This window comes from Rousettus aegyptiacus, unplaced genomic scaffold (genome assembly GCF_014176215.1).
Source record: "Rousettus aegyptiacus isolate mRouAeg1 unplaced genomic scaffold, mRouAeg1.p scaffold_m13_p_1, whole genome shotgun sequence".
Taxonomy (NCBI): Eukaryota; Metazoa; Chordata; class Mammalia; order Chiroptera; family Pteropodidae; genus Rousettus; species Rousettus aegyptiacus.
In genome coordinates this window covers 14,214,032-14,239,928 of record NW_023416284.1, presented here as the reverse complement: position 1 = coordinate 14,239,928, position 25,897 = coordinate 14,214,032, and the positions used below count along the sequence as shown (strand labels likewise).

Genomic DNA, 25,897 nt, shown 5'->3' with positions numbered 1-25,897 from the left:
TGAATATTACTAGGCCCAGCTGTACCAATGTGGTTTCCTGTAGACATTCATGCTTTGGCAGGTCTAGTCATGTCTAGACCACTTGTTTGATTCTGAGCACCTTGGCAAATGAAGAACCAGGATAGGGGAGGGTCTCGTGAGATGAAGGTGAAAAAGTAGAGGCTGGACTATTAGGAGAGGAGACCCCATAGCAGGACTAAGCTATAGATTAGGGGGTGTAGACATCTGGATAAAGGTGGCAGCCTGAACACATGCATTTCCTTTTGCTCCATCCCTGGATCCCACTAAATGATGAGTAGAGGGGTCTCTTTTAAAAGGCTCTAGATGACAGGTATGGTCACGGAGATAATTGGAAAGCAGAAAGCCAAATTCTGGGCTGAACTTGATCACCTGCTCACACCCTTAGTCTCTGAGACTTAGTATTGTGGCCTGAAAAATAAGCATCATTATCTCAGTTCTTCCTTCTTAAAAATAAAATGCTTTATTTGTAATATATTTTAATTATATTTATTTCTTTAATTTACCTTTGCATTATATTTATTATATTGCACAGGTAATTACTTGCTCATTGTAGAAAGTTTTAAAAATATAAATAGGAAAGTTAAAAATCACTCATTACCTGGAGACAAGCACACATATATATAATGTATGTATAATTGTGTGTATAAATATATATATAGTTTATATAATCATATATATATCTTTCTAGACTTTCACGTCTGCATCGTCACTACCTATAAAATACTTATTGTGTTAATAAAATGGAATTACATTCTACATACTATTTTGTAACCTTTCCACAGACATATATTTATTTATTTCAGCCATAAGTCATGTTTAGCGTAAAAAGTTTAGAAAAGCAAACGCAAGAAGAAAACAATAGAAATAACCACTGTTAACATTTCGATGAACATCTTTCTTGTCTTTTAAGAACATATACGTGTACGTTTATATTTTCTTAATAAAATCGCAAGCACACTACATGTACTGTTTTGTAAGCAGCATTTTACATTTAACAACGTCTTGGACTTTCTCTGGGATGTGGAGTTGTTAGTGCTGGCGTACCTTTCACAGCCATGGAGCTGTGTAAAGCTGTCGCCGTGGCTGGACAGAGAGGGCCCTGGTCATCTCCCGACTTTGCTGAAAGAATCCAGTTGGCGGGGGTGCTGTTTCACCTCAATGGGTGAACTTCCTTTCTTTTTGGTTTTCTTGATGATAAATCACTATCATTATTTATTATATATACGCTATAACCACATACGTGAAATTTAAAATAAGAATTAAAAATGTCCACCTTGTGCCAACTCTGACACATAGAGCAGCTTTTATTTTTTTTCCTTTTCTCTCCAAACCTATCTACTTAAAATACATAATTGTTGCATTCTTGCAGGTAGAATGTACCAATGACATCCCTGTTTATCTCTTTTCCTATTGTATTCTGGGCATTTTTTCATGTTTCTAAATAGTTTTCATACTCATCATTTATAATAACTGAGAATATTTCTAGTTTTTTCTAAAAAGAAAAGCAATGAGGAAGGGCCAGAAAATGGTGAGGCTTCGGGTAGAGCCTCCCTTCTTTCTGAGGCTGCAATAATTCCAGCTTCCAACTCTGGCCTGCACCCGTCCATCCCCATTGGGCATTCAGGGCGAAACCCCGCAGAGAAACTCCCAAGACCCTGTGTGGATTGGAGGGACATGTGAAGGAGGGTCTCTCTTTCCCTCTCCTTCTCTGCTGCCTCCCCTGCATTTACGCTGGGGTCTGGTCCACAAGGTAATTAGGGCTGGCCCCTAACGCTGCCTTGCCCACTGACTCCCAGACCACCTGGAAGATGAGGTAGGAGCTGGAAATCCCTGCAGGAACATTGCACAATCTGGAAAACAAAAAATCATGCCTAAGATTATGGAGCATTGAGGACTTTGTGCTGGGAACTGCTGTAGGGATGTTAATGATCTAATGTCTTCTTCCCAGCCAGCCCCAAGACATAGGTTCTTTTCTCCCCATTTGACTGGTAAGGAATCATATGCTCAGAGAAGAAGACCTGCCTGGGGGCAGGGCTGAGAGTACAACTCGCGTCTTTGCCTCCCTTTGTAAAATGGTAAATGTCATCTATGTTTGTATGTATGTAGATCTGGAAACTTAACAGTTATAACCTGGGAAGGTTTCTTTTTCCACTCTTCTAGTTTTTATATTTCTGTACTGTTTGAATTCACAGCATTCGGCAATGAATATTTAAAGGGCACCTCCTCTGTGCCAGGCACTAGTCTATTCACTTGGGCTAAGACAGTGAATATATTAGATTGAGTTCTCCAGAAGCAGACTTTGAGCCATGGATTCCAGTGCAAGAGGTTTATCTGGGAAGTGATTTCAGGAAATGCGAATAGAAGAGTGAGGAAGTGATACAGGGAAGGAACAGAAGCCAGCATGGGGTGTATTAGTGAGCAAGTTGTTCTGTGGGTGACCAGGACTTAAATCCTGTTGGAGAACACTGGGTGACCCTGGAGAACACTTCTCAGGTTGACCCACCTGAAGGCCAAGGAAGCTGGGCATCTCTGAGCATCTGTTCCACAAAGCACTTCCAGCCTACTGGCCTGCTGATACTAACTAGAGCAGAGAACTCCTTCAGGCAGAGCCCGGGGGAGCTCGCGGGAGAAAGTCCTTGTGTCCCAGTACACTGGGAGAGTGAATGCCCAATGGGGTGTGGGACAGTGTCCACCACAGTGAACAAAACCTGCCAAACTCTGCTCTTGTGGAATTTACATGGGGGCTGGTCCAACAATACACATAATAAGAAAATTATAGTCTGTTTGAAGGTGACATCTGTGCTAGAATTAAAAGGCCAATTGGGTAAAAAGTGAGGAGTGGGGGTTGCAATTTATAAACATTAATTTTATAAAACCAGTAAAAGAGGAAAATTCATTCTATATCAAAAAGAATGTAGCTATATGCATTTTGGAAAATGAGAGGAATTTTTCACCTCTAATCCCATCCCCCTAATATAGCTATGGTTAGCATTTGGGTATATTTTCTTTCAATCATTTTTCCTCCTAGCCATTGGTTTTTTTTTTTTTTTTTTGCAAGAATTGAGGCACAGCATACATCTAATTTTGTAACCTGATTTTTCACTTGCCATTTCAATGCAGATCTTCTGTCTCCAAGGCCCATGTGCATCTCCTCTTTTCCTCATAAGGTGCCTGCAGGAGAGGCTGAAGCTGATCCTCTCCAGCTCCTTGTGAGAATAGGCAATCCCAGGAATTCCAACCTCCAGTTAGCCAAGGCCTGCCTGACAGCAAGGAGGAAAGGAGCCTGCTGAGAATTCGTTATGCGTAATTAGTAATACGTGACATTACACACGTAACATATCAGGCAGGTATTCGGTTTCTTTCCCTTCTGTCGCTTCATTTGATGAAGAGTAGGTGAGGGTGACCAGCCAGCACCACCTGAAGCTTCCTCTCCCAGGCAGCTGGCATCCAGGTGGATTCTATTATCCTCAGCCCAGCAGGCCTGGCTCCAGGATGCTTTCTGCCCAGCCTCTCATCTCTCTGGATCAGTACTGACGCTAGCCTAGGAGAGAGAGTCTCATCTCCAATTTCTCATCTTTCAGGAGAGATTCGGTGGACTCCAAGTCTTCAGCTACCTCTTCTCCAAAAAGACCATCATTGGAAAGGTAAGGGAAGCTATGGACTGCTCCACCCGGTAGGTCCTGTTCAGCTTGTGTTCCTCTCTCTACTTTAGTGGAGGAACCCTGTGGAGGAAGAAGGAGGAAACTTCATGTTACATTGCTTCCGAATTCTAGGACCCACACAATAAGACTGAGGGAGCTTCTGAATCAGACTCGTGGCTCCTTCGCTAAGGTGGCTGACTGCCCCCATCACTGTCTGGGGATAGTCTCAAGGTCAAGCTGAACACAGTGAAGACAGAAGTTTTGTGAGTCTATACCTGGAGTGGAATCTCTGGTTTTGGGCTGAACTGGTTAGGGTATCTATCCCAGAGTAGCGTAAGTCATCAAGTCATTCATTCATCAAATACTTATTGAGGGCATACTATGTGCCAGGAACTGTTCTATTTGCCAAGACTAGAGCAGTGAATAAAGCCAAAAATCCCTGTAACCGTGAGGCCTATCTTCAAATAGGGAAAGAAGCAATGCATATAATAAATAAATTATCCAATGGTTTAGAATGTGACAAGTGCTATGGAAAACAATAGATCAGAGTGAGGAGGATTGGGACAAAATGGTCATCTGGTAGTCAGAGAGCTCTTGTTGAGGTGACCTTTGAGCTAACGTTTGGAAGAGATGAACTAGCCATGCAGACATTGGGGTCATTCCAGACCCAAGGAGCTATGAGGTGGCCAGGGTGGCTGGAGCGAATAAGAGGGGAGAGCTGGAGGGCAGAGTGAAACAGGAGCTTCCGGAGGGTATTAGCGCGAGAATTACATGACCAAATTTATCAGGAACCCTCTAGCTGCTGGGCCAAGAATGGACTGTCCGGACAGAAGTAGAGAGACCAGCCAGGAGGCTCTTTTGATGATTAAGGCAAATATGATGGTCGCTCAGGGTAGCAGCAGTAGAAGTAGGGAGAAGCGGTGGACTCCAGATATATTTTGAAGGGGGAACTGACAGGATTTCCTGACAGATTGGATGTGGGGTATGAGAGAAAAAGGAAGAGCCAAAATGACTCCAAGACTTTTTGCTTGAGCATCTGCAAGGATGGAGTTACCATTGATTGGTAGGGACAAGACTGGCAACCAGGCTGCAGCAGCAGGAGATCCAGAGTTTGGGTTTGGATATGTCTGATTTGAGGGGTGTACTAGTCATTCACATGGAGAAGTCGAATAAGCGTTTAGGTTATATCATGTTGGAATTCAGGAAGAAGGTCTGGGCCAGAAATATCAATTTCAGAGTCATTAACATGTAGCTAGCATTTAAAGCTGGATGAGATTTCTAAGGAGAGATATGGATAAAGGAGTGAGTGTTAATTGTGGTCCAGGAGGGAGGTCAGAGGTCAGAGCGAGAGAAGCAGGGCCAGGGGAGAGCAGGGCAGACCAAGAAGTGGCTTAGAGGTGGAGCCAAGCAAATAATTAGGATCCAGGGGCCATATTGGATGCTGGGGCAACCAGGTGGGACAGGGTTGACTTCTAGGTAAGTGTGAGTAGGAGCTGCACAGCTATTTTAGGCCTAATTTACCAGTAGTACTGCCACTGGAAAGAAAAGAAGAGGCACAAAAATTAGGTTGTTTAATGCTTTATGAAGATTAAACGGGCCTGAGATGTTGTCGGGGGCCACTGTATTGCCTGACTCGAACATGGCAGCTGAGTTCCAGCTCCAGCTGATGAGAGGAGACGCTCAGAGTGATGCTTAGAGACGGACTCTGAGGCTGCAGCCTGCCTCTAAACAAAGAGTTCTCTGATCAATTAGCATTGCCCTCCACGAGTGAGGCCTGGAAATAAGGCCCCAGTGTCATCCTGGTTCTAGACCAGTGGTTCTCAATGGGGGGTCATTTAGGAATCATCAGAGGCATTTTTGGTTGTCGCAATGACTTGGGGGGCAGTCTTAGTCACCTCAGGCTGCTATAACAAAATATTATGGACTGTGCGGCTTAAATAATCGACATTTATTTCTCACAGTTCTGGAGGAAGGGAAGTCCAAGATTAAGGTGTCAGGCAATTCTTAGAATTCTTAGGACAGTAATCCCATCACAGGGCCCCACCCCCATCTCAACCTAATTATCTCTCAAAGGCCTCACTTCCAAACACTATCATATTGGTGGTTAGGGCTTCAGCATGTGCATTTGGGGAGAGCAGGGCCAAATATTCCGTCTGTAATCAGAGCAGGGGAGGAGCACTATGGCATTTAGTAGGCAGAGGTCAGAGATGCTAACCATCCTGGAATGTGAAAGGCAGCCCTGCATAGCGAAGGATTGTCCTATCCCAAAATGAAACACTGACTACTAATCTGTTTTTGGGTTTGATTCTATAATATAAACATTCAACATCTGTGGAAGGAATTATAGCTCCAGACTCCTCTCCTGACTTTGCCTATGCCCTTGAAGTCTCCTGGCTCCCTCCCATAATGCATCCTTTTTCTGAAGGTCGGTCAAGCAGAATGTTTGTCCTAGCACTTGTGCCATTTCCTGCTGGTTCAGTATTGGGGGTGGGCAACCCGAAGGGACAGAAGCAAGTCTTGTAAATTCACTTTATCCACTACCCAGACTGTTTCCGGTACCCTCTACCTCTCTATCTTATCTTTCTCTTTCATTCATCTATTTATTCATTCATTCATTCATTCATTTAGTAGGCGCATTCGTTGAGCACCTTCTTGCAAACAGCATACTCCAGGGGTAAAGGGCATGTGTACACACTGGGCAAATAGTGGAGACCATGGCAAAATGGAGAGTACCTGCCCATCTGTAGAGGGTACCCACAACTTAGCCCCAGCTGATTGCCATTTTATGGAAATGCAAGCCCAGTGTGCCATGTCTTCAAGCTTTTTCAGAAAAACCGGATATCTAGATTTTTATATGAAACTCCCAGTTTTAAACACTGGCAACATATTCATATTTTTCTGAGACACAGTAGGGCAAACAGAATGTATTCGTAGACTGCCAGTTTGCAACCCCAAAGGCCAGGCGAAGATTTAAACTCATGCTCTCTGTTTTCTTGCAGCTCATCTCTAGTGTAGAGGCAGACACCAAAATACTTGTTTTTCGAAGCTATAACACATAATGGGAACATAGGAAGAATGTCTCATTATGACTTGAGAAATCAAAGGAAATTTCATGGAAGGGAGAGTATTGGTGCTGAGAACTGACAGATGAATAGCAGTTTAGTTTACCTGGTAGACAAGCCAAGAGAGGGCATCCCAGGCAGAGGGAAAGAATGTCACATGCAAAAAGTGCTCTGGGAGCTGTAGCTAGAGTACCAGGGAGCAGAACACGAAGGGCGCAACTGTGTCGGGGAAGAAGGCTTCACTTTTGTGGTGCACTTTATTAGTTGTCCTAGGCTCCAGCCATGGGAATGGGTTGACTTTTTTTTCGCCTCGTAGTTATGCTGGCTTGGTGGTGCAGTAACTGAAATTCCCTTGAGGTGGCGCACAAGAGCAGCGAGCGGGGGCCTCCAGGTACCTGAGCTCTGACTTGGAGCGGGAGGATTTTCTAAGACTTACTGGTATCAGACCACAGGCTGGTGCTAGCACATTCAGGGAGCAGAAGAAATCTGTGATTAATCCAACCCCGCCTCCACCCTTGCCAGTGATGCCCTCTCTGCATTTGATTCAGTTCCCAGTTCTGTGCATTGAAAACAAAATGAGCGTAGCTGTCCCGAATGCCACCTAGAAACAAATTCTGGTCAGCCAGCTAGCTCCAAGCCAAGAGGAGGGGCTGGGGCTGGGAGCGCCCTGCCCAGTCTGATGGGGGTGGGGGGGGGGGGGAAATGCAGCAAGCAGCCTAGCCTTACCTGAGTAAGGGGACTTTTAGAGACATGGTGAGTGAGATGTGTTTGAATTTGAAAGGCAGGCAGACCTAGGTTTGTAGTCTGACTCTGCTGTTTGCTAGTTGGATGACCTTGGACAAGTCAGTTCAGTTCCCTGAGCCTCAGCCTATTGATCTGTAAGATGGGGATAATTATGACCCCCTTTCAAGGTTGTTATGAGAATCAAATAAACTAATGAAATGCTTAGCACTGTTCCCGGCCCATGTAAGTGCTCAATAAATGTAAAATGCTTAGTGATGCTTAGTGTGACGCACATAATGTAGTAATCTATGTAAATTGCCTCATGCTTCATTACTAGAATTCTCTTAGGTGCTTTAGTCCTCTCAATGATCCTATGTGTACTATTGTTATCCCCATTTTACATGTGAGAAAATTGAGGTACCTAGAAGTAAAGGTACTTGCCCAAGGTTACATAGGTGCAAAGTTGTGGTGTCAGGTCTTGAACCTGGGATTGTGGCTCTGAATCACTTCAGTGTCATTTAGGCATTCCCTAAATGACATTATTATTATTGTTTGCTATTATGCCTTCTTCCAAGGAGCATCCTCAGGCTCCCCCAGCAATTCCCCACTGCTGAGTCCTAGACATCGAGGTTGTGGTGATGGGGCACACGTCTCAGTGAGGGGCAGCACCAGGAAGAATCTGGGGCTCCATCATAGTTGCGGAGATGAGTTGGTCCATGTCATAGTTGACAAATGCTGGTTCAGAGAGAGATCCTTCTTATAAGCCCAGGGAGTGGGGCCATTGGCCTTCCAAAGGGGACCTGTCTCCCACACAGCTCAGCTCTGTCTAGACCCCCTGGATGTACCGTTCATCTTTTTGTGGCCAGCTCCCTCAACTCATCCTACATTCATTCATCAATAGAGACTCATCAGGTATCTACCTAGAGCACTGTTACAGGTGCTGGAAGACAGTGGTGAAGCAGCCAATGGGGTCCCTATGCTGTGGAACCTGTAATCTGGAGATGGAGGCAGATAATGTTTATAAACACATAAACAAGTTAATTATAGACTTGGATAAGTGCTTTGAATGCAAGAAATTAGGTCATGTGCTAGAGAGTTACAGGGCAGGGACGATCTGTTTGGCGGGGATGTTGACGGAGGGCCTCCCTGAGGATATGATATTTAAGCAGAGTCCTGACTGGTAGGAAAGAACTAGTCATAGGAAAATCTGGAGGAGGAAGAGCCTTCCAGGAGGAGGGGCCAGTCGTGCAAAGGCACTGTGGTGGGAGGACAGGTGCATTTAAGGAACAGAAAGCATCAGGGTAGTGGGGACCTCAGTGAACAGTGAGAGGAGCGTGGCGTGAGATCAGGAGGCGGGCGGGAGCAGGGGCAGGGGCCAGATGCGGAGGGGCTGGGAGGCCACAGGGAGGAGTTCGACTTTATGCTGAAAATAACTGGAAGCCGTTAGAGGGTCAGCTGGGGAGCGATGGGCTCGGCTGTGTTTTTGAAAGCCCTCCCACCCCCACCAAACTGCCGTGTGGCAAGTAGATTATAAAGGGGCAAGAGGATGCAAGGAGACCGGGTTCAAGGCTCTCGTGGCTGTGCAGGGAGCACAGCTGGGCGCAGGAGACTCATTTCAGTGTTAGGCATCCCCTAGACTCTTGAGTTTATACCCTCCCCAGCTGTCCCTCACCCACACTTTCCCCTCCTGCTGAAACCCGACTCCAGGAGAGAGCTGGTTGGATTGCAGCTCCCCCAGCCCTATGCCCCACTGCCAGGCCACCCAGTTGTCAGGCAGGGTTGGGTAGAGTCCAGGGTAAGTTAGTCTAAAACGGTAAGGTTCAAACGACATATAAAAACAAGTAAATAAAAGTTAGGAATCCCTTGGGACAAAATTTTTGGAAATTCAAAATGTAAACTTCATAAGAGCAGAGCCTTCCCTCCCCAGCCCACCCCACTCCTGTGGCAGTACTGAGACGCCTTTGAAGAATCTCAAGGCTCCAGTGGACACAAAATTCCAAGGGCATATGTGATAAGAGAAGGGATCCAAGGTCAGGCCAAACAGCAAGGATTGGGGGGATGAGAAGGTCGCCAGCAGAATCCACTGAAGAGTGCTCAGCAGGATGTTGGATGGGATTCTCTTTAACACTGGGAAACCTGGGCTACTCAGTCGGCCTCACTCTCAGACACAGCACCTTGGACCTGACTCTCCAGAAGCCCAGCATCACCTGTCTGAAGGGAAGAAGTATATCCGTAGCTCTAGAGCTGCCTTGTGCTCCTACCCCAGCTGTGCAGCATGCAACTCCAAAAGGTAGCCAGGTGATGATGTGAGTGGCCGCCCCCTGGAGGTAGGAAACGCAACTGCCCTTTGGGACCTTACACAAGGGTTCAGTGTAAGACCGTGGAGTGGAGGAGGGGACCGTAATTTCCTCAACTCTGATGAGTCGGTTTTGCATGAGGCCTGGCTAGCAGGTCCTGATGGGTTACTGAAAGAGAAAACTGGGAAAAGCTAAGAGATGAGGGCCGAGACATCTTGACAACCTGGCCCCCACCCGAGAGTAGTGCAGAAGCAGCTCCGAAAGGGAGTTGGGCAACTGTCACCCCTACTCCATCCTCTCTCATCTGTAAAATGTACCCAGCAACTTGTGACTCTCAGGCTTATGGGGAGGAATAAATAGCAAAAGGCAATAAATAGTAGGTTTTGTTATTACCATCCTTAACAAGCTTTCTCTCTAGCGCCCCCACCCTCATGCTCCAGCCCCCCAACATTGCCCATGTAAACCAGGGACCTTCATGCTTCCTCACATTTCTGCCAAGAATGTATTTTTTCCTTCTACTCCTCTAGTGGCCAGCCCTACTCCCCATCTATTCCTGACTTTCTTGGACCAAATTACACCATAGTGTGACCTGTTTGACCTTTCTTAAGTCATGTTGTCAGGTCTGGTGTCATGATGCTGACTGTGCTGGGCCACCACTGCCATCCTGGGGGATGCCTCTCATTGCCATCCAGCACCCTCTTCACGAGGACGCAGAAGGGACCAAGAAACAGTTGGAGCCCGAGCCTTGGCCTGCTTTTTTGGCTGTATCAGTACCTTATTGTGGTAAAATATATGTAATCAGATTTGCCAATTTAACTTTTCTTTAGCATAAGAAAAAAGATATTCTCTCATTTTAAATAAATTAAGATTTACCAAATATATAAAACAGATTAGTTATCATTACATATTTCAGGTTTCTGGCTACTCTTGTTCATCGAACTTACTATATAGATTGTTTTTATTGTGGTAAAATATATAAAACATAAAATTTACGTATTTTATGGGAGCAGCCATTTTTAAGGGTACAGTTCAGTGGTATTAAGTACATTTATGTTAGTGTACATCCACCACCACCATCCACCTCCAGAACCCTTCGGTCTCCCCAAACTGAAACCCTGTACCCATTAAACCAGAACTCCCAATTCCCCCCCGCCCTCTGCTCCTGGCAACCAGCATTCTACTTTCTGTCTCTATGAATTTGACTATTTTCAGTGTCTCATACAATTGAATCGTACAATATTTACCCTTTTGTATCTGGCATATTTCACTGATATTCAAAGTTCATTTGTATGGTAGCATGTTTCAAAATTCCACCCCTTTTATGACCAAATAATATCCCATTGTATGTATATACCACATTTTGTTTATCTATTCGACTATCAATGGACACCTGGGTTGCTTCACCTTTTGCTGGCAGCTCCTTGAGAACAGGAGACAGCCTCTCTGAACCATCAGCATGGAGTTTCTGCTCATAATTGTCAAATGTTAAAAAAAAAAGTTTCTCGTTATAAAAGTAGATAATAGTCTTCATAGAGGATGAAGAAAATACGTATAAACAAAAGAAACAAAAATCTATAATCTCATCTCAGAGAGATAATTACTGTTTACATGGTGTTATGGTCTGAATGTTTGTGACCACTGTCCCCAAATTTATGGGCTGAAGTCCCAACTCCCAATGTGACTGTTTTTAGAGGTAGGAACTTTATGGACGTAATTAAGGTTAAATAAGTCATAAGGAATGGTGTCCTTGTAAGAAGAGACACCTGAGAGCTCACTGGCTCTCTCTCTCTCTGCCATGTAAGGATAGAGTGGGAAAGTTGCCAACTACAAGTCAGGAAGGAGAACTTTCACCAGAAACCAACTGACCAGCACCTTGATCTTGGACTTCCCAGCCTCCAGAACTGTGAGAAACATATTTCTCTTGTTTAAGCCACCTAATCAAATACTTTATTATGACAACCCAGGCAGACTAAGACACACAGGTATCCTTCCAATCATCTGTTTATATATGCATATATATGTATATGTTTGTTTGTCTTTTCTAAGCCAAAACCAAAATGGGCTCATTCATAGGCAGTGTATCATAGGGGTTAAGAGCGTAAGTGTTAGAATCAGACAGATCTGAATTCAAATCACGAGATTCAAATCTCTAGATTTATTCCCTCTTCTGCAAATGGGGATGATGATAGTATTGACCTCCTAGGACTGCTGTGAGAATTAAATTGGAAGAGGCTCCGACAGTGTCTGGCTCAGTTCTTGGCACATGGTCAAAGTCAGCCCTCTTAAATGGTGGTACGTTCACTACTCATAGACTATAAGCTCCTTGAGGGAGGGAGCTTTTCTGACTTCTTCCCTGATTTATCCCTTGTTCTTAACACAGAATAGGTCCCTAATAAATACATCTTGAATGAATGACTAAGTGGTTCAATGACAACATAAAGAGAGAGCAGACAGCACAGTGCCGAATGGATTCGAATGGAGTCTTTGGCGTTATTAAACTGTTCTGAACCAGTAGGGGACAGTGGTTGGTTAAGAGTGTGGATCCTGGAGTTCAACTGCCTGGGTTTTAATTCTGGTTCTACTGGTTTCCACTTAGGTGACCTGAGTCTTATTATGTAAAATGCATCTTTAAATGCATCTGTCTCTAAAATGCACTTTAAAATACAACTCTAAAATGGAGATGAGAATAGTACCGACCTCATTGGCTTCTTGCGAGGATTAAATGAGATGATCCATATCAAGTGCCTAAATTGTACCTGCCTCGCAGGGTTGTTATGAGGATTAAAGATCATCCATAAAAACACCTAGAATGTTGCTCAATAAATGCTTTATTTGCTTAATGTCAAAGCGTTGATTACTTATTGTCATCCTCAGATCGAACAGCAGCAAATCGAAAGTGGAGACCCCCAAAACACCCACCAGCCCCTCGAGCCCAACCTTTGCCCCCTCAGTCTGCCTCCTGGCACCCTGCTATCTCACAGGGGACTCCGTCCGGGACAAGTGTGTGGAGATGCTCTCAGCAGCCTTGAAGGCAGATGGTGAGAGGGCCAAAGACGGGGAGAGGGAAGGGCTTCCCAAGGGCAGATGAGACGTGGTCTTTCTCCCTGGTTCAAGCAGGCTGCACTGCCAAGGCCATGTGTGCTGATGCTGTGTTTCCCAAATCTCTTTTAGACGATTATAAGGACTACGGAGTCAACTGTGACAAGATGGCATCAGAAATTGAAGATCATATCCTTGAGCTGTGCTGGGGTTGTGGGTGCCTGGACTGTGCAGCAGCAGGTCTCCCCAAGGCAGGGGACACAGGACAGAGAGCAGGGTGGGGCAAAGGCCCCAGGGACAGCCCCCTGCTCTGTCCCACAACCAGAGTTCTTCATTCCGTCTAACATTTATTAAGTCTTGTCCCTGCCAGCTTCACGCTAGGCTGTTTATGAGCAGTACCTCATTCAGTGTTGAGAACAATTCATGAGGTAGTTTCCCTCATTAATCCAATTTTACAGATGAAGTAAGCGAGGCTCAGAGAGGTCAAGTCACTTGCCAAAGCTCACACAGCGAATAGTAGTGGCAAAGTTGGAATTTGAACCCAGAAAGTGTGACTGCAGAACCCGAGGGCTCAACTGCTGTGCCAGGCAGGTCGTGTCGTAACATGCCTCGGTTGTGACATCAAAAAGTTGAGTAGACAGAGAGGACAGAATTTCTCATGCTCAGACTTTCCCCTTCTTCCAGCCTCTGAAGATGACAGCTCCCATTTTTTTTATATTCCAGTACGTACCAGGCACAGTACTGGGCAGTCAGCACTTCCTACCGCTGTTAATTCTCACAACAATCCGTAATGGCAGGGGGCCGTTGTCCCCATTTCACAGAGGAAGGAACTGAGACTCAGGAACTACTGAGTGTCAGAGCTGGACTGAAAACCTTGGTCTTCGGAGTCCAAGTCCTGAATCCTTTGCATATGCCCCATTCTTTCACTACCTGAAAGGCCTCGTGTGGACAGAAGAGGTGACCACCTGTATAAATGGGCCTGTTGCACCAAAAGATTTTTGTCTTTGGGGAAAAAAAAAAAAATCCCTCAGCACTGTGCCCCACCCAGTGAATGCTAGAATTTCTTTAACTGGAAACAAAGCTTTGCATGTCAAAGAGGTATGGAGGGAGGGGGACAGAATCCCCAGAAGAGAGGGGGTCTGAGTGTCACACTGGGGTTTGAGTGACCCTTTTGAGGCCTCCTGGGCTCTACCTAGGGAGCCCAGCTGGGGTTGAGGAGGGACAGGAGCCAAACCGCAGGCAACAAACTTAACTGCTTCCATCTCCTGCCTGAGGCCCATCCTAATATCCTTCAACACATCTGGGATTTTCTCATCACTGTCATTTAATTATTAACCAGCATGTCTTGAGCTAGCCAGCACCTCACTGAGTGCATTTTCGTAATTTCTAATATATTCAGAATAAAGAGCGCAAGCTCTTCATCTTCGTTTTCTCTGGAACAGCCCTTCCTCCAAACAGATCCCTTCCACCATCAAGCCCAGTTTGAAACAAAGGTGGATGACTCAGTGTATTGGTCCACTCCCGGCCTTTCCTCTTCCTTTTCGTCTGTCCTCCACTGATTGTCCCTCTTCTGGAGGAGAGGAAGTCAGGGCCTCATCAATCCTTTTTCTCTTTGTTCTTAGCGGTGGGAAGTCGGCGGGGAGAATAGTTTAGGGGCTTGAATGCTTTGTGTTCTAAAAAAAGCTCTATGCTCTTTGGAGTGACATGGCAGCCAGTGGGGCTTGCATGTGCTCCTCTGAGGGGTCGTTACCCCCTCCCTTCCTCACTCCATCTGTGCTCCACCTCATCCTTCCCTGTGATTGCAAGAAATGGAGACAGAGTGAGGAAGAGGTTGATGGAGATATTGCCAGCCCACCTGTCCACTCATACCAAGCAGATGCACGACTTCCAGTTATCCTAAACACAGATTTTTAAACAAATGGTTTGGCTTTCCGTTACATTATGGCACACTCTTTTTTTGTTGTTTGTTTTTGTTTTTTACATTTTTATTGTACAAACAGCATTAAACAATAACAAAAAACAACAACAATACTACCTTCCCTCCCACCTCTTCTAGCAAGTCAGCTGTTTCCACTTTCCACATTCCTCCCCTCAGTCTCTTTCTCGTACACAGCTTTTCCCAGCAAAGGCTTCGTCTTCCTGATTCTGCTTGGCTTAGGAGACCAAGAAAATGTGGCTGTGTTCCCTGAGCTCCTCTAGGGATGGAGAAGGGAGGAGGCGGTGGGAGGCTTGTCTGGGATGCAGCATCTGGACAGAGAACTCACTGTGGTCCGTGGCCAGGGGCAACTTCCTGCTGGGTGAGTGGAGAGAGAGCATTACCATTAGGAGGGGGTCTGGCTTCCAGCCCTGTCTCTGCCGGGAATTTGCTTTGTGACCTTGAGCAAGGGCCTGCACCCTTTCTAAGCCTCAGCTTCCTCATCTATTAGTGAGAGACATAACTCTGATTGGCAATTCTCAAAGTAGGGTCTAGGGGATGGTAATAGATATTACTACAGAAAAGGGTATATTACTAGAAAATTGGGAGCATCGGATTAAACAAAACTCAGCAATTTCTTTATTGCAATACTTCTTAGAGCCTGAAACATGTGGCTCCTAATCTTATGTTTTCCTCTGCCGGCTGGACTCACAACCTCTAGATAACTACAGGTAATCTTCATTGTTATCATCTTAACAGCCTCTTAATTTTGAGTACTCGATATGTCCCCAACACCATGCTAGTGTATCATGTAGCTTAACTCACGGAATCCTCTAACAGCCTTGTATTTTATAAATAAGGAAACCAAGGCACAAAGAGGTCATGCGACTCACCTGAGGTCACACAAGAGGCTCAGGCAAACCCAGGGTCCGTGACACTAGAGTGCTTGCTGTGATCTGATCTCACCATGGAGGCTGTTTCCTGTCTCTGGTATGTTGGCTGATCCCAAATATCAAGTGAAACCCACACTTGGAGAATCAAGAGGCCACAGAAGCACCCGACCCCTGTACAAGTCCAAGGAGAGGAAGAGATGGCCATGGGGCTCCTCGGGCTTCAGGGGGAGTCTCCCCTTCCTTCTGTACCCCTCCGTGAGTGGCTGGCTGGCCCTTGACTGTGTCACATATCTACCAGGAGCTCAAGAGCACAGACATGAAGTACCGGAACCGTGTGCGCAGCCGAATCAGCAACCTCAAGGACCCCAGGAACCCCGGGCTGCGGCGGAACGTGCTCAGTGGGGCCATCTCTGCCGGGCTCATTGCCAAGATGACAGCAGAGGTGAGGCCTGGGGCTGAGACCTTTGCGCCATGGGATGGGAGGCCAGGTTCCTCCAGCTCTGTGCAGGTCTGGGAGGCGGTGGCTTTTGGCTCCATGAAGATGAGCCAGGGGCCTCTTACGGCCAGACCTTCTCAGACTCCTCATGTCTCCAAAGCTTCTAGACTATCAGGATCATGGACATGGCTAATGCATATTTAGTACTATTTTAAACACTTTAGGTTCACTGGCCAATTCTGTCTTCACACCAACTAAGATAGAAATGTTTATTATCCCCATTTTACAGATGAAGAAACTGAGGCTCAGAGGAGTTAACTGATTTGCCTATATACACAACTAGAAAATACTGAAGGCAGGAGGCAAGTTGGCCTCAGAGCACCTGCCCTTCACTGCTTTGTTATCTGCCTCTCCCTCTTCCGCCTTGTTCAGTCCTATGTCCCATTACCTAGTTGTGGGCCGAAGCCCAAACAGGAGTCCCTGTCCAAGGAGCACAGCCCAAGGTGGGGAGACACACATACTTACAAAGTTGTATAAAACAGGTGGTAAGTGCCATGACTGAGCCATCACGAGAACTTATGGGAAGGAAGGATGGACCCAGCTTAAAGCAGTCAGTAAGGGAGAGGAAAGGGAACGAGCCTGTTTGAGAAAGTAGAAGGTAGTGGCCAGGAGCTTTGGAGCTGTGCCACACTGCCTGAGTTTGAACTCTGCCTTTGGCACTTAGCTGCATGATCTTAGACAAGCTACTTCACCTCTCTATGCCTCAGTTTTCTCATCTGTGAAATGAGGATAAGAATAGCTATCCCATGAAAAATCAAATGAGTTAATATACTTGAAGCATTTAGAAGGTTAATACATGAAAAGCCCTCCCGAGAATTAGTAAACGATAGGCACATTCACCCAGCATTTCATGTAACCCTCAGCACAGTGTTGTGAAAGAAGAAATATTATCCCCATTTTCTGGATGAGAACACTGAGGCCACACACAACTCACAAATGACAGACGAGGATTTGAACTGAGAGCAGTTTATTTCAGAGTCAACATCTTGGAAAGACCTTTTGCACACTCTCAGGTATGAGCAGCTCTTCACTGCCAGAGTTAGTGAGGGATTTCCCACAGGCACTCAGAAACGGCACTGCCAAAGCACTACTAAGTGGAGGTGGCCCAGAGAAGGGGAAGGAACCTGCATGGCATCCTGGAGTGCGGATGTACCTCAGGGTGTCTGGAGTCCTCCGAAACTTGGCAAGAGTGTGCCTCTGGGTGTTTGTGATATGCGTGGTACGTGTGTCTGATGTGTGTAGTGTGTGCGTGGTGTGTGTGTTTGGTGTTCAGTGTGTGTGTGTATATTTAGTGTATGTCGGCATATGTAGGGGTGTGTGTGTGTGTGTGTGTGTGTGTGTGTGTGTGTGATGGAGCATGTGTATATATACATGCTCTGGGTGTTTGTGATATGCGTGGTACGTGTGTCTGATGTGTGTAGTGTGTGCGTGGTGTGTGTTTGGTGTTCAGTGTGTGTGTGTATATTTAGTGTATGTATGGGGTGATTGTATGTCGGCATATGTAGGGGTGTGTGTGTGTGTGTGTGTGTGTGTGTGTGTGTGTGTTATGGAGCATGTGTATATATATTTTTCTGAGGAGAGAGTTCACTGATTTCCTCAAATACCCAAAATAAGAAAAATAACATTGGTTTTAGAATTAAATGGAAAACTTGGAACAGGTGGACCAGGGTTATCTTTCTGCTTAATTTAAAATATCTGATTTTTGTAGGTAAATAACAATATATGCCTACAGTGACAAATTGCAGGTTGGCATTACAGTGTATTCTCCTTCCCTGCAAGGTGAAGCTGTGACCTTTATGGAAACCCAGCCTTGTGTTTATTTCTCTCTGTCCCTCACTCTGTGGCTCTAGGGTCCCTCTGCTTCTCTTTGCACGTATATAGTGGGAATGCTATCAAGAGACTGTCTTACAGGCAATTCCAGAGCCATGTTGGGAAACCAGGCCCAAGAGAACCAAGAAGACACAGGTTTGAGCCAAATCCAGCAAGTTTCCAGAAGATGGAGGTCTGTCTGGATTAGGACAAAGATGGGCTCCAGAAGTCCTAGGAAAGCAACTGGCCAAGCCAGACACATGGAAGAAGTCAGGCCCCACCCAGGCCTGTTCACTGGAACAGGGCAAGAGAATCAGTTGACCAGCCCAGCCCCAAAAAGAGGCTGACCAGGCCAAGGAGAATAAGCCAAGAATCTAGTAGGCTGTCCACAGGGACTGCCAGGGCCAGCCACCAATGACCCCTCTGCCGGCAACCCAGGCAACGGATGCCAAGGAGATCCTCTTCCTGGGGTCATCTTTTGCCCCAAGCAGGAAGTTTCTGTAAGAAATATAGGACCGTTTTTGCTCCAATAAGAAAAAAAAACAGCTTGGGATTGGGCTGCTCGCGGAGCTGTGGACAGAGAACTGGGGCTCCTGGCAGGGGGAAGCCTGAGTCAGCGGATGCCTGTGTGGATGGACGTCCCTCTGTGCATCCCTGCATCTCCCTAACTTCCTTCACGTGCCTCTTTCCTTATTCACCTGAGGCCCTCATTCTTCCTTCTCTCTTCTCCTTTCTACCCAGACGTATCCAAGAAAGGAGTAGATTCTGAGATATCCGTTAGAGCTGTTGAGTGGACATGCTGTCAGCCCCACAAAGGGAGGGATCTTGTCTGCTCACTGTTCGCCTAGCATTGACACCAGCGCTGGGCACATCATAAGTGCTCAACAAATATTAATCAAATTCACAATTGGGCCCTCCTCTAAGAGCGTTGACAACGTGAGGAATATCACTTCGTACCTTTATTTTCCTCATTTTCTACCTTGTTTTCTATATCACTGTACTTACGCCATGCGTTTTTGATGCTGGCACCATCTAAATGAGTCAGGGCAGAGATACGTAATGGATTGGTGGGTGAGCGGATAGACTTTTTTCCTGTTCTCTATTTCTTGGGTGGCACACAAGACCCTCTTTCCACAGTCCAGCCCCCAGCCAAGTGTCCCACATTCCTCACCTTGAACCCGCTCCAAATACCCTTCCGAAACATGTTATTCTTGGCCTCTGATCTTAGGCTTCCACTATTCTTTTCGTCTTCCCCTGGGAATTCTTGCTTATCTTTCAAGACTGGTTAAGGTGTCAGCTTCTTTAATGAGCCTTCCCTGCCCCCAAGCATTTAGCTCCCTAACTCGGTGCCTTCGCTTTGATACTTAGCTGAGGTTATGCCACCAAATTAGCATTACCTGGGGACAGGAACCAAATCTTATCTGAATCCTGAGGGCTTAGAGGCAGTGGCATGTTGGAGCCAGCTCTTACCAGCTGGAGAGATGATTATGTGTAGCTATTCCCAACTCTGCCTTCAGATACATCAAATTAGTAGCTTGACATTGGCCGTGGTGGAAGTGTATGCACCATGGAAATGGGTAAATGCTGCAGATCAGCCACCCTTATGGCCGAAGCCGGTTTACTAGCTCACCAGTGCAGTTAAAGACGTTCAATAAATTAACATCCAACAGAGTCTGAATGAATGAATGCATTATTCTCTGGAAAATCTCCCCAGATTACAGTCAGCTGCTTTTTTGCTCATATGGTGTTGGGTTGACTTGTTTTTCTATATACCCCTGCCGTTGGTTAGTACCTGTTCCTTGAATTTACCACAGTAGGATGTAAACATTCATGTGTACCAGAATAACTTGGGATCACTAGTAAAAATGCACATTCCTGGGTCTGCCCTTTGAATTTTAGATTCCTAGGAATCTGCATTTTATCAAGGAGCTCAAGTGGTTATGATACAGCAGTCAGCATCAGTTTTAGTGGTCACTAAAATTATTTAACCTTTGTGCCAACTCTGTTCTCCATGGTTTAAGGAGTCAGGAAAGACAGCAGCAATGAAAATGTTTAGCTAATATCAGATCCTCATTTTAACATTAGCTTCTTCCGTCCTCCTTCCCCCAAACAACCTTAGCTAGACCTCTCTTCGGTTTGAGTGCCCTCCTCCCTGCTCTCCTCTGAAGTTTAAGGAGAGCCAAAAGGCCAGAGAGATGGATAAAGAAGGGCAGGACCTAGATAATACGGACACTGAATGTCTGCAGTAAGTTGACATAAGACATGAGACTCTGTTCTGTAGGAACTTAAAAATGTTCTGTGAGCACAGATGAGCAGTTATTTGAAGTTAGAGGTTTCAGGTTGTAGGGGGATGGGAACAGCAGCAACAAGTCATAGACCAAGGTTCCCACAAGGGTGAATGGGCTGGGCAGTGATCGCAGCTCAGACAGGCACTGGGTCAAGTCCAGACTGGAAGGATAGGGGACTATCTTAGATCAGCTGGTCAGTGGTCAAGTCAGCTCAAGCAGGAAAGTTCAGGCAGGTACTCAAGGTCCTGGCAGGCAGGGTGAGCACCAGATCTGAGGAAATGTACACTAGAGCATGGGTCTCCAACCTCTCGGCTGTGGACTGGTACCAGTCCATGGCCTGTTAGGAACAAGGCAGCACAGCAGGAGGTGAGTGGCAGGCAAGCAAGCGAAGCTTCATCTGTATTTGCAGCCGCTCCCTAGAGCTAGCATCACCACCTCAGCTCCACCTCAGATCATCAGGCATTAGATTCTCATAGAAGCACTGGTCCCTGGTGCCAAAAAGGTTGCAGACCACTGCACTAGAGTGTTGATCCTGGGGCAGGAGCTGTTTGCCTTCTGCTCTCCTGTACATGCCCTTCTGCACTTGTCTCAGGCAGAGCCCCCCAGTTTTGCTCTTCCACTGAAAGGCAGAGTGGGGACTCTTCGAGTATAGCCTTTTCAGAGCTGGCGGAGGGCCACGGGTCCAGGCCTCCCTCTAGCTCCTTGTACTCAATCCAGCATGTTTCCCCCTCTTTCGTTCAGGCTCTCTAGAAACCAGGCATAGGGCAGGGCTCCTAGGACTCCCCAGCCCTGAAGGGCAGGCTTGTTTCTCTTCAGGAAATGGCCAGTGATGAGCTGCGGGAACTGAGGAACGCCATGACTCAGGAGGCCATCCGTGAGCACCAGATGGCCAAGACTGGCGGCACCACCACTGACCTCTTCCAGTGCAGCAAATGCAAGAAAAAGAACTGTACCTATAACCAGGTATGGTAGAAAGGCTAAGGGGCATAGAGGTGGAGAGCCAGAGAGAGCTCAAGGAAGAGCCAGAGGGGGAAAGGGCTGCAGAGAGAAAGGCAAATCTTAATCTAACAATGTGATGCACCTGTGGCTTCTAGAAAATGTTCTTCTGCATGTACAATCACCCAAATTTGTGTCTATGGGACTTGGCCAGTGTGTTCTGGCTAGCCCTGAAGCAAGATTAAGGGGAAGCAGACTCACAGGGTACAGACTTGTAGAGTTACACAGATGGTCGGAAGGAAACATAGCAGTCTAAAACTCAGCTCCCTCATTTTATGCATGGGGAAGCGGAGGCCCAGACGGGACAAGTTTTGCAGCTTTGTCCAAGATGGCAAGGATAGTCAATGGCAGAGATAGTAACAAAGCCAGATTCGGACCTTTCTGCCTGCAATACAGCCGACTTGGTGTGTCAAGCCTAAGGGATTTAGCCCCGAATCCTAAGGGCGAAGACCACGGCCCAGTTGTGGGGAGCCACAGAAGGCTGTGGAGACCCCCTTCTCTGGAAGACCTAAAACCAAGGAACCACCTCCTGTTTCAGGGTGCACATGTTATGCCCTTGCAACACCAATATTCTTAGATTCGAATTGGCACCTAGTCACTCTAGAATTCTATTCATTCCTCCATCTGTTAAGTAAGAAAGATTTATCAAGAGCACCCTGCCCACGGGATCTGTGGCTACAGCAGATACACACTCGGCCTTGCCATGCAGGAGTCATCTCGGAGAATTTTGCTTCAGGAATTTGGAGATGTTTGTGCAAGCTTCTGCTCTGTTCCAAGCACACTTCCATGCGGAGGGATATGCTTCCTGTGTCTCATCTCCCCCCAGAAATACATCACCCATTAGCAATGTTTTCTCTGCGTAGAGAAACCACAGTGTTATTTTTTCTCAGGTGTTATGGCTTTTCAGTGACAAGGCTGTGCTCAGCTGGGTCCTCCTGGCTAACTGCTGGGTTTACTCATTAGCCAGGGGACTATCTCCCACCCCACAGACTTTCATCTGACATCAGTCATATCTGAGTGTCGGCAAAGTAACAACATGCTATATGTCATGGCCATCCAGGATTGGCCATAGAAAAGTAGAACAAATTAAATCCAGAAATGCCAGGGATTTGCTGTGGGAAACCCAGTCCCTAGTACCCGAATAAGGTTAAGGGGTTGAGAAACTAGAAAACATAACATGAAATAGTCTCAGTGATCTTCAAATCTCTTTTCCTCCCTGTTTCTCAATTTCTCCACCTGTAAAATAAAGAATGAACTAGGTAATTTCTAAGGGTGCTTCCAGCTCACACAAGATCTGATCAGTGAGGCACATCCTATAGGGTGTGTTCAGAAGTGAGTCAGAGCATACTTCTTTTAGGTGATAAGTCCTGAAGCAAAAGAAGAGCGATTGGTTCAGAAGGATCAGCAAGAGTGAAAGAGCAAAGGCCAGGCCGAGCCACTGAGATACTAGAAGTGAGCTGATAGACCTGCTCGAGGAGAGGAAAATACATAGTATGGAGTTCTCAGTGATAAGGGAATTATCAAAGGGGGATGGGAATAACAGTGCCAAGCTCTGGGATTTGAACCTACTCGTACAGACACTGGGAGCCATGGCAGGTCCTAGAGCAGGGGAGTGACTTCATGAATGGGCCTCTCTCTCTCAGGTGCAGACACGAAGCGCTGATGAGCCCATGACTACTTTTGTCTTGTGCAATGAATGCGGCAATCGCTGGAAGGTCTGTATGTCTGGGTCTGTCTCCCTTCCCTGTCATCCACAGATGCTGTCCCACATAAGGAGGAGTGTACCCACAACCTTGTGCACTGGGCGGGGCGGGGAGTATACCGGCCTGTGCAGAGGGGGTCTGCAGAGCTGGAGGTCATGGCAGGTTGTTATTGGCGAGGCAGAGGGATAGTGCACGTGCATGTTTTTGTTTTGGAAGGCCCCCAGCTGGGGTGGGAGCAGCAGCCCGCATTTTTATCAGAGGATGGGCAAGTCTGTCATTTCAGCACAGATGGAATTGTTCCTCTCCTCCCCCAGATCCACGAAGGGGAGGAAAAACAATAGCATTCTGCATTTGGACCACACCTCTTTGCAAAGTGCTTTCACAGATGGTATTTCCTTTGAACCTGGTCATAACCAGGGACTAGGAAGTTTGAGCCCTGTCGGAGGGGCCTCACTCCCCCCGCCACACACACACACACACACACACACACACACACACACACACACACCCCTCCCTGTGCTCCCAGGTCATGCTCCTGTCCCAAGGCAGCTCTGGAAAAGCTTACATCGCCCAACGCTGTAACCTGGGCCACCTCGGCTCCTGAAAAGGCGGAGGTTTTGTTTTCAGGCATGGGAGACAAGCAAAGACTCCTCCCATAGTGTTCCTTCCTGCCACATCTTCTGAAAGAACTCACTGTAGGCATGTGATTAATGCCAGTTTCCAGTACCATCTCATCTGCACGTGTAATGTTTGATGTCTGGGCCACCAGGCAGGTAGCAGGTACTCCAAAAGTTCTAAGGTACTTAGCAAAGAGCCCAAGACTGAGCATGGGCTGGGAGTCAGAAGCCCTGGTTTCAAGTCTCCACTTCTCCCTACTTGCTATGTGACCCTGAGCATGTCACTCACCTTTCTGAGCAAAAGGGTGATAATAATGCCTTTTTTTCCATGAAGATTATTACATACACACACACGCACTTTATGAGAAACATTCCTTTTTAGAACTTTAACTTTCAGATGAGGAAATGAGCTACCATAATACCTAAGGAGCAAAAGTCACATAGTTCAGAGCTCTGAGAGATCATGCTCACAATTCCTGATCGATTTAGTTTCTACAGCTTTACTAAGGGTCTCGATAGCCCTGTGACTCCATTATAACTGCCATGTTTTTTAAGGTAAAAGTCAAACGATTATGTATTTTTTTCCTTTATTCATCTTTTTAGCACTTAAGGATGGGGCCAGTATAGTGGCCTGGTGGTTTAGGGTATGGGCTGCAGCATCAGGTTCAAATTCTAGCTTTTTATCACTTACAAGGTGACTTAGCTAAATGACCTGAACTCTCTAGGCCTGAATTTCCTCATCTATTAAATGGGAGTATTATATCTACCCACAGGGCTGTTTTAAAGGATTAGGGAATGTAATAACATGTAAAGCATTAACAGGAACTCTGATAGCTAATATGGTATCTTTGTCACATTAGAAAAAGATGTCCCTGCCTTCAGGTAGACACAGCCTTGCATCAGGGTACAGAGCCTGGCAAACAGAGCAGGGGCTGAGTTTCGGCCTCAACCTGCCCCTTTGGCCAGGTGCTCTTGTGCAGTGAACAACCTGTACAACCAAACCAAAAAAGCCCTGAGCATATATGTTTCTGATACATAGAAACCACCATTCTTATTATTCTGAGTCTGTCATCTATAGTATTATGGGAGTTTGGGCAAGTCACTGAACTTCTCCAAGTTTCTTTTTTACCTATGACACAATACCTACTTCCTAGGGTGATAGCGAGAATGAAATGAGTTAATGCATGTTAATACTGCCTAGCCCGGAATAAGTGCTCAATAAATGGTCACTTTTGTCATTATTACTATTGGGAAAGGACCTTCTGCCTGCTCCAAACTCAGTTCTTCCCCGCCTCATTCCTGTTAGTTGGAGAGGCAGGGCCCACAGCTGACAGCTACCTGGCTTCTGACATTTTCAGGTAGTGTGCATTGCCATGTGGAAGGCCTGAAGTCTACTCAAGTGATTAGTGATAATCGCAGTGATATTTTGACCATGAATTGAGAGCCCACCACATATCCAACATCAAACTCTATTTATTTGTATCTGATATCCTTCTCGCATTGGGGGAGAATTATGATCCCATTTTACAGATGAGTGAGTTGTTCAAAGTCACATAGCTAATCATGGCAGACCTTGGATTTAGACTCAGCTGTGTGGCTCCCCTTCCTCTGCCTCCTTGGGTGGTACAGGGAAAGCTCTAAAATTTTGTTGCCTTTTTGGTTTTGTAGTTCTGCTGATAGAACTGCCAGCCGAGATTTCAGTGAACAAAGGTGAGGAAGAACAAAGAGAAAGCACTTAAGCCATCGTAACTGGAGAAAAAATAAAAATTAAAATGAAGAAAAATGCTGAACTCTGAATGGGGTATTAGGGATCAGAGGGAGGATTGTTTTGTAAAGTAATCATCACTTATGAATAAAGATCAGCTTATGGGGGGAGCCTAATTGGGGTATGATGCTGAGTCTGTGTTGGCAAACCTCCTATAGAAACTTCGAGACTTCAGAGCCTCATAACTGAGGTGTTGTATCTTTGACGGCGGGCTGGCAGACCTGTGCTTTGAGTCCCTTCCCTCACATCTGAACCTCTCAACCTTTTCTGAAATGAAAACTACCAGACTTATGTAACTCTTACCCCACCCCACCCCACCCCACTGCACCCCAGAGTCACACGTGCAGAAGTTGTCACATGGTTTGGCTTAGGCAGATATGACTTTCACACCACATAGAAAGATTTCTTCCCTATTCCTCATCTCCCAAGCCCTCTGCTATTCCCTGTTCCTAGCTGGCTTTGGAGGCCTTTGAGGACTCCAGACCTAGTCTCTCTAGGCAGGGAACAGAGAGTCTTCAGCTGAGGCTTTCTGGGTGAAGGGTATGGTGGTGCCCCTCAGTTCTGTGGACCTGAGGAGGTGCAATGCATTCCTCATAGCTCCATATGTGACCTGAGCTTCACATATGGACATA

The 25,897-nt window shown here is 46.2% G+C and overlaps 1 protein-coding gene across 4 annotated transcripts in view; it reads left to right on the top strand.

Annotated features, from left to right (window-relative positions):
- The window catches only part of TCEA3 (transcription elongation factor A3), a 33,704-nt gene extending 8,414 nt beyond the window's left edge, over window positions 1-25,290 (top strand). For 3 of the 4 annotated variants that reach the window (XM_036229950.1, XM_036229961.1, XM_036229958.1), the window contains 8 exons: window positions 3,603-3,665; window positions 12,619-12,782; window positions 12,916-12,972; window positions 15,879-16,033; window positions 17,999-18,052; window positions 21,001-21,147; window positions 22,824-22,895; window positions 25,169-25,277. In XM_036229950.1, coding sequence (XP_036085843.1) covers window positions 3,603-3,665; window positions 12,619-12,782; window positions 12,916-12,972; window positions 15,879-16,033; window positions 17,999-18,052; window positions 21,001-21,147; window positions 22,824-22,895; window positions 25,169-25,177 — 721 coding nt within the window. In that variant the 3' untranslated portion in view covers window positions 25,178-25,277. Of the gene's footprint in view, window positions 1-3,602; window positions 3,666-12,618; window positions 12,783-12,915; window positions 12,973-15,878; window positions 16,034-17,998; window positions 18,053-21,000; window positions 21,148-22,823; window positions 22,896-25,168 lie in introns of all 4 variants that reach the window. The other variant, XM_016126784.2, reaches the window with a different exon arrangement.
- Window positions 25,291-25,897: the final 607 nt, after the last annotated feature.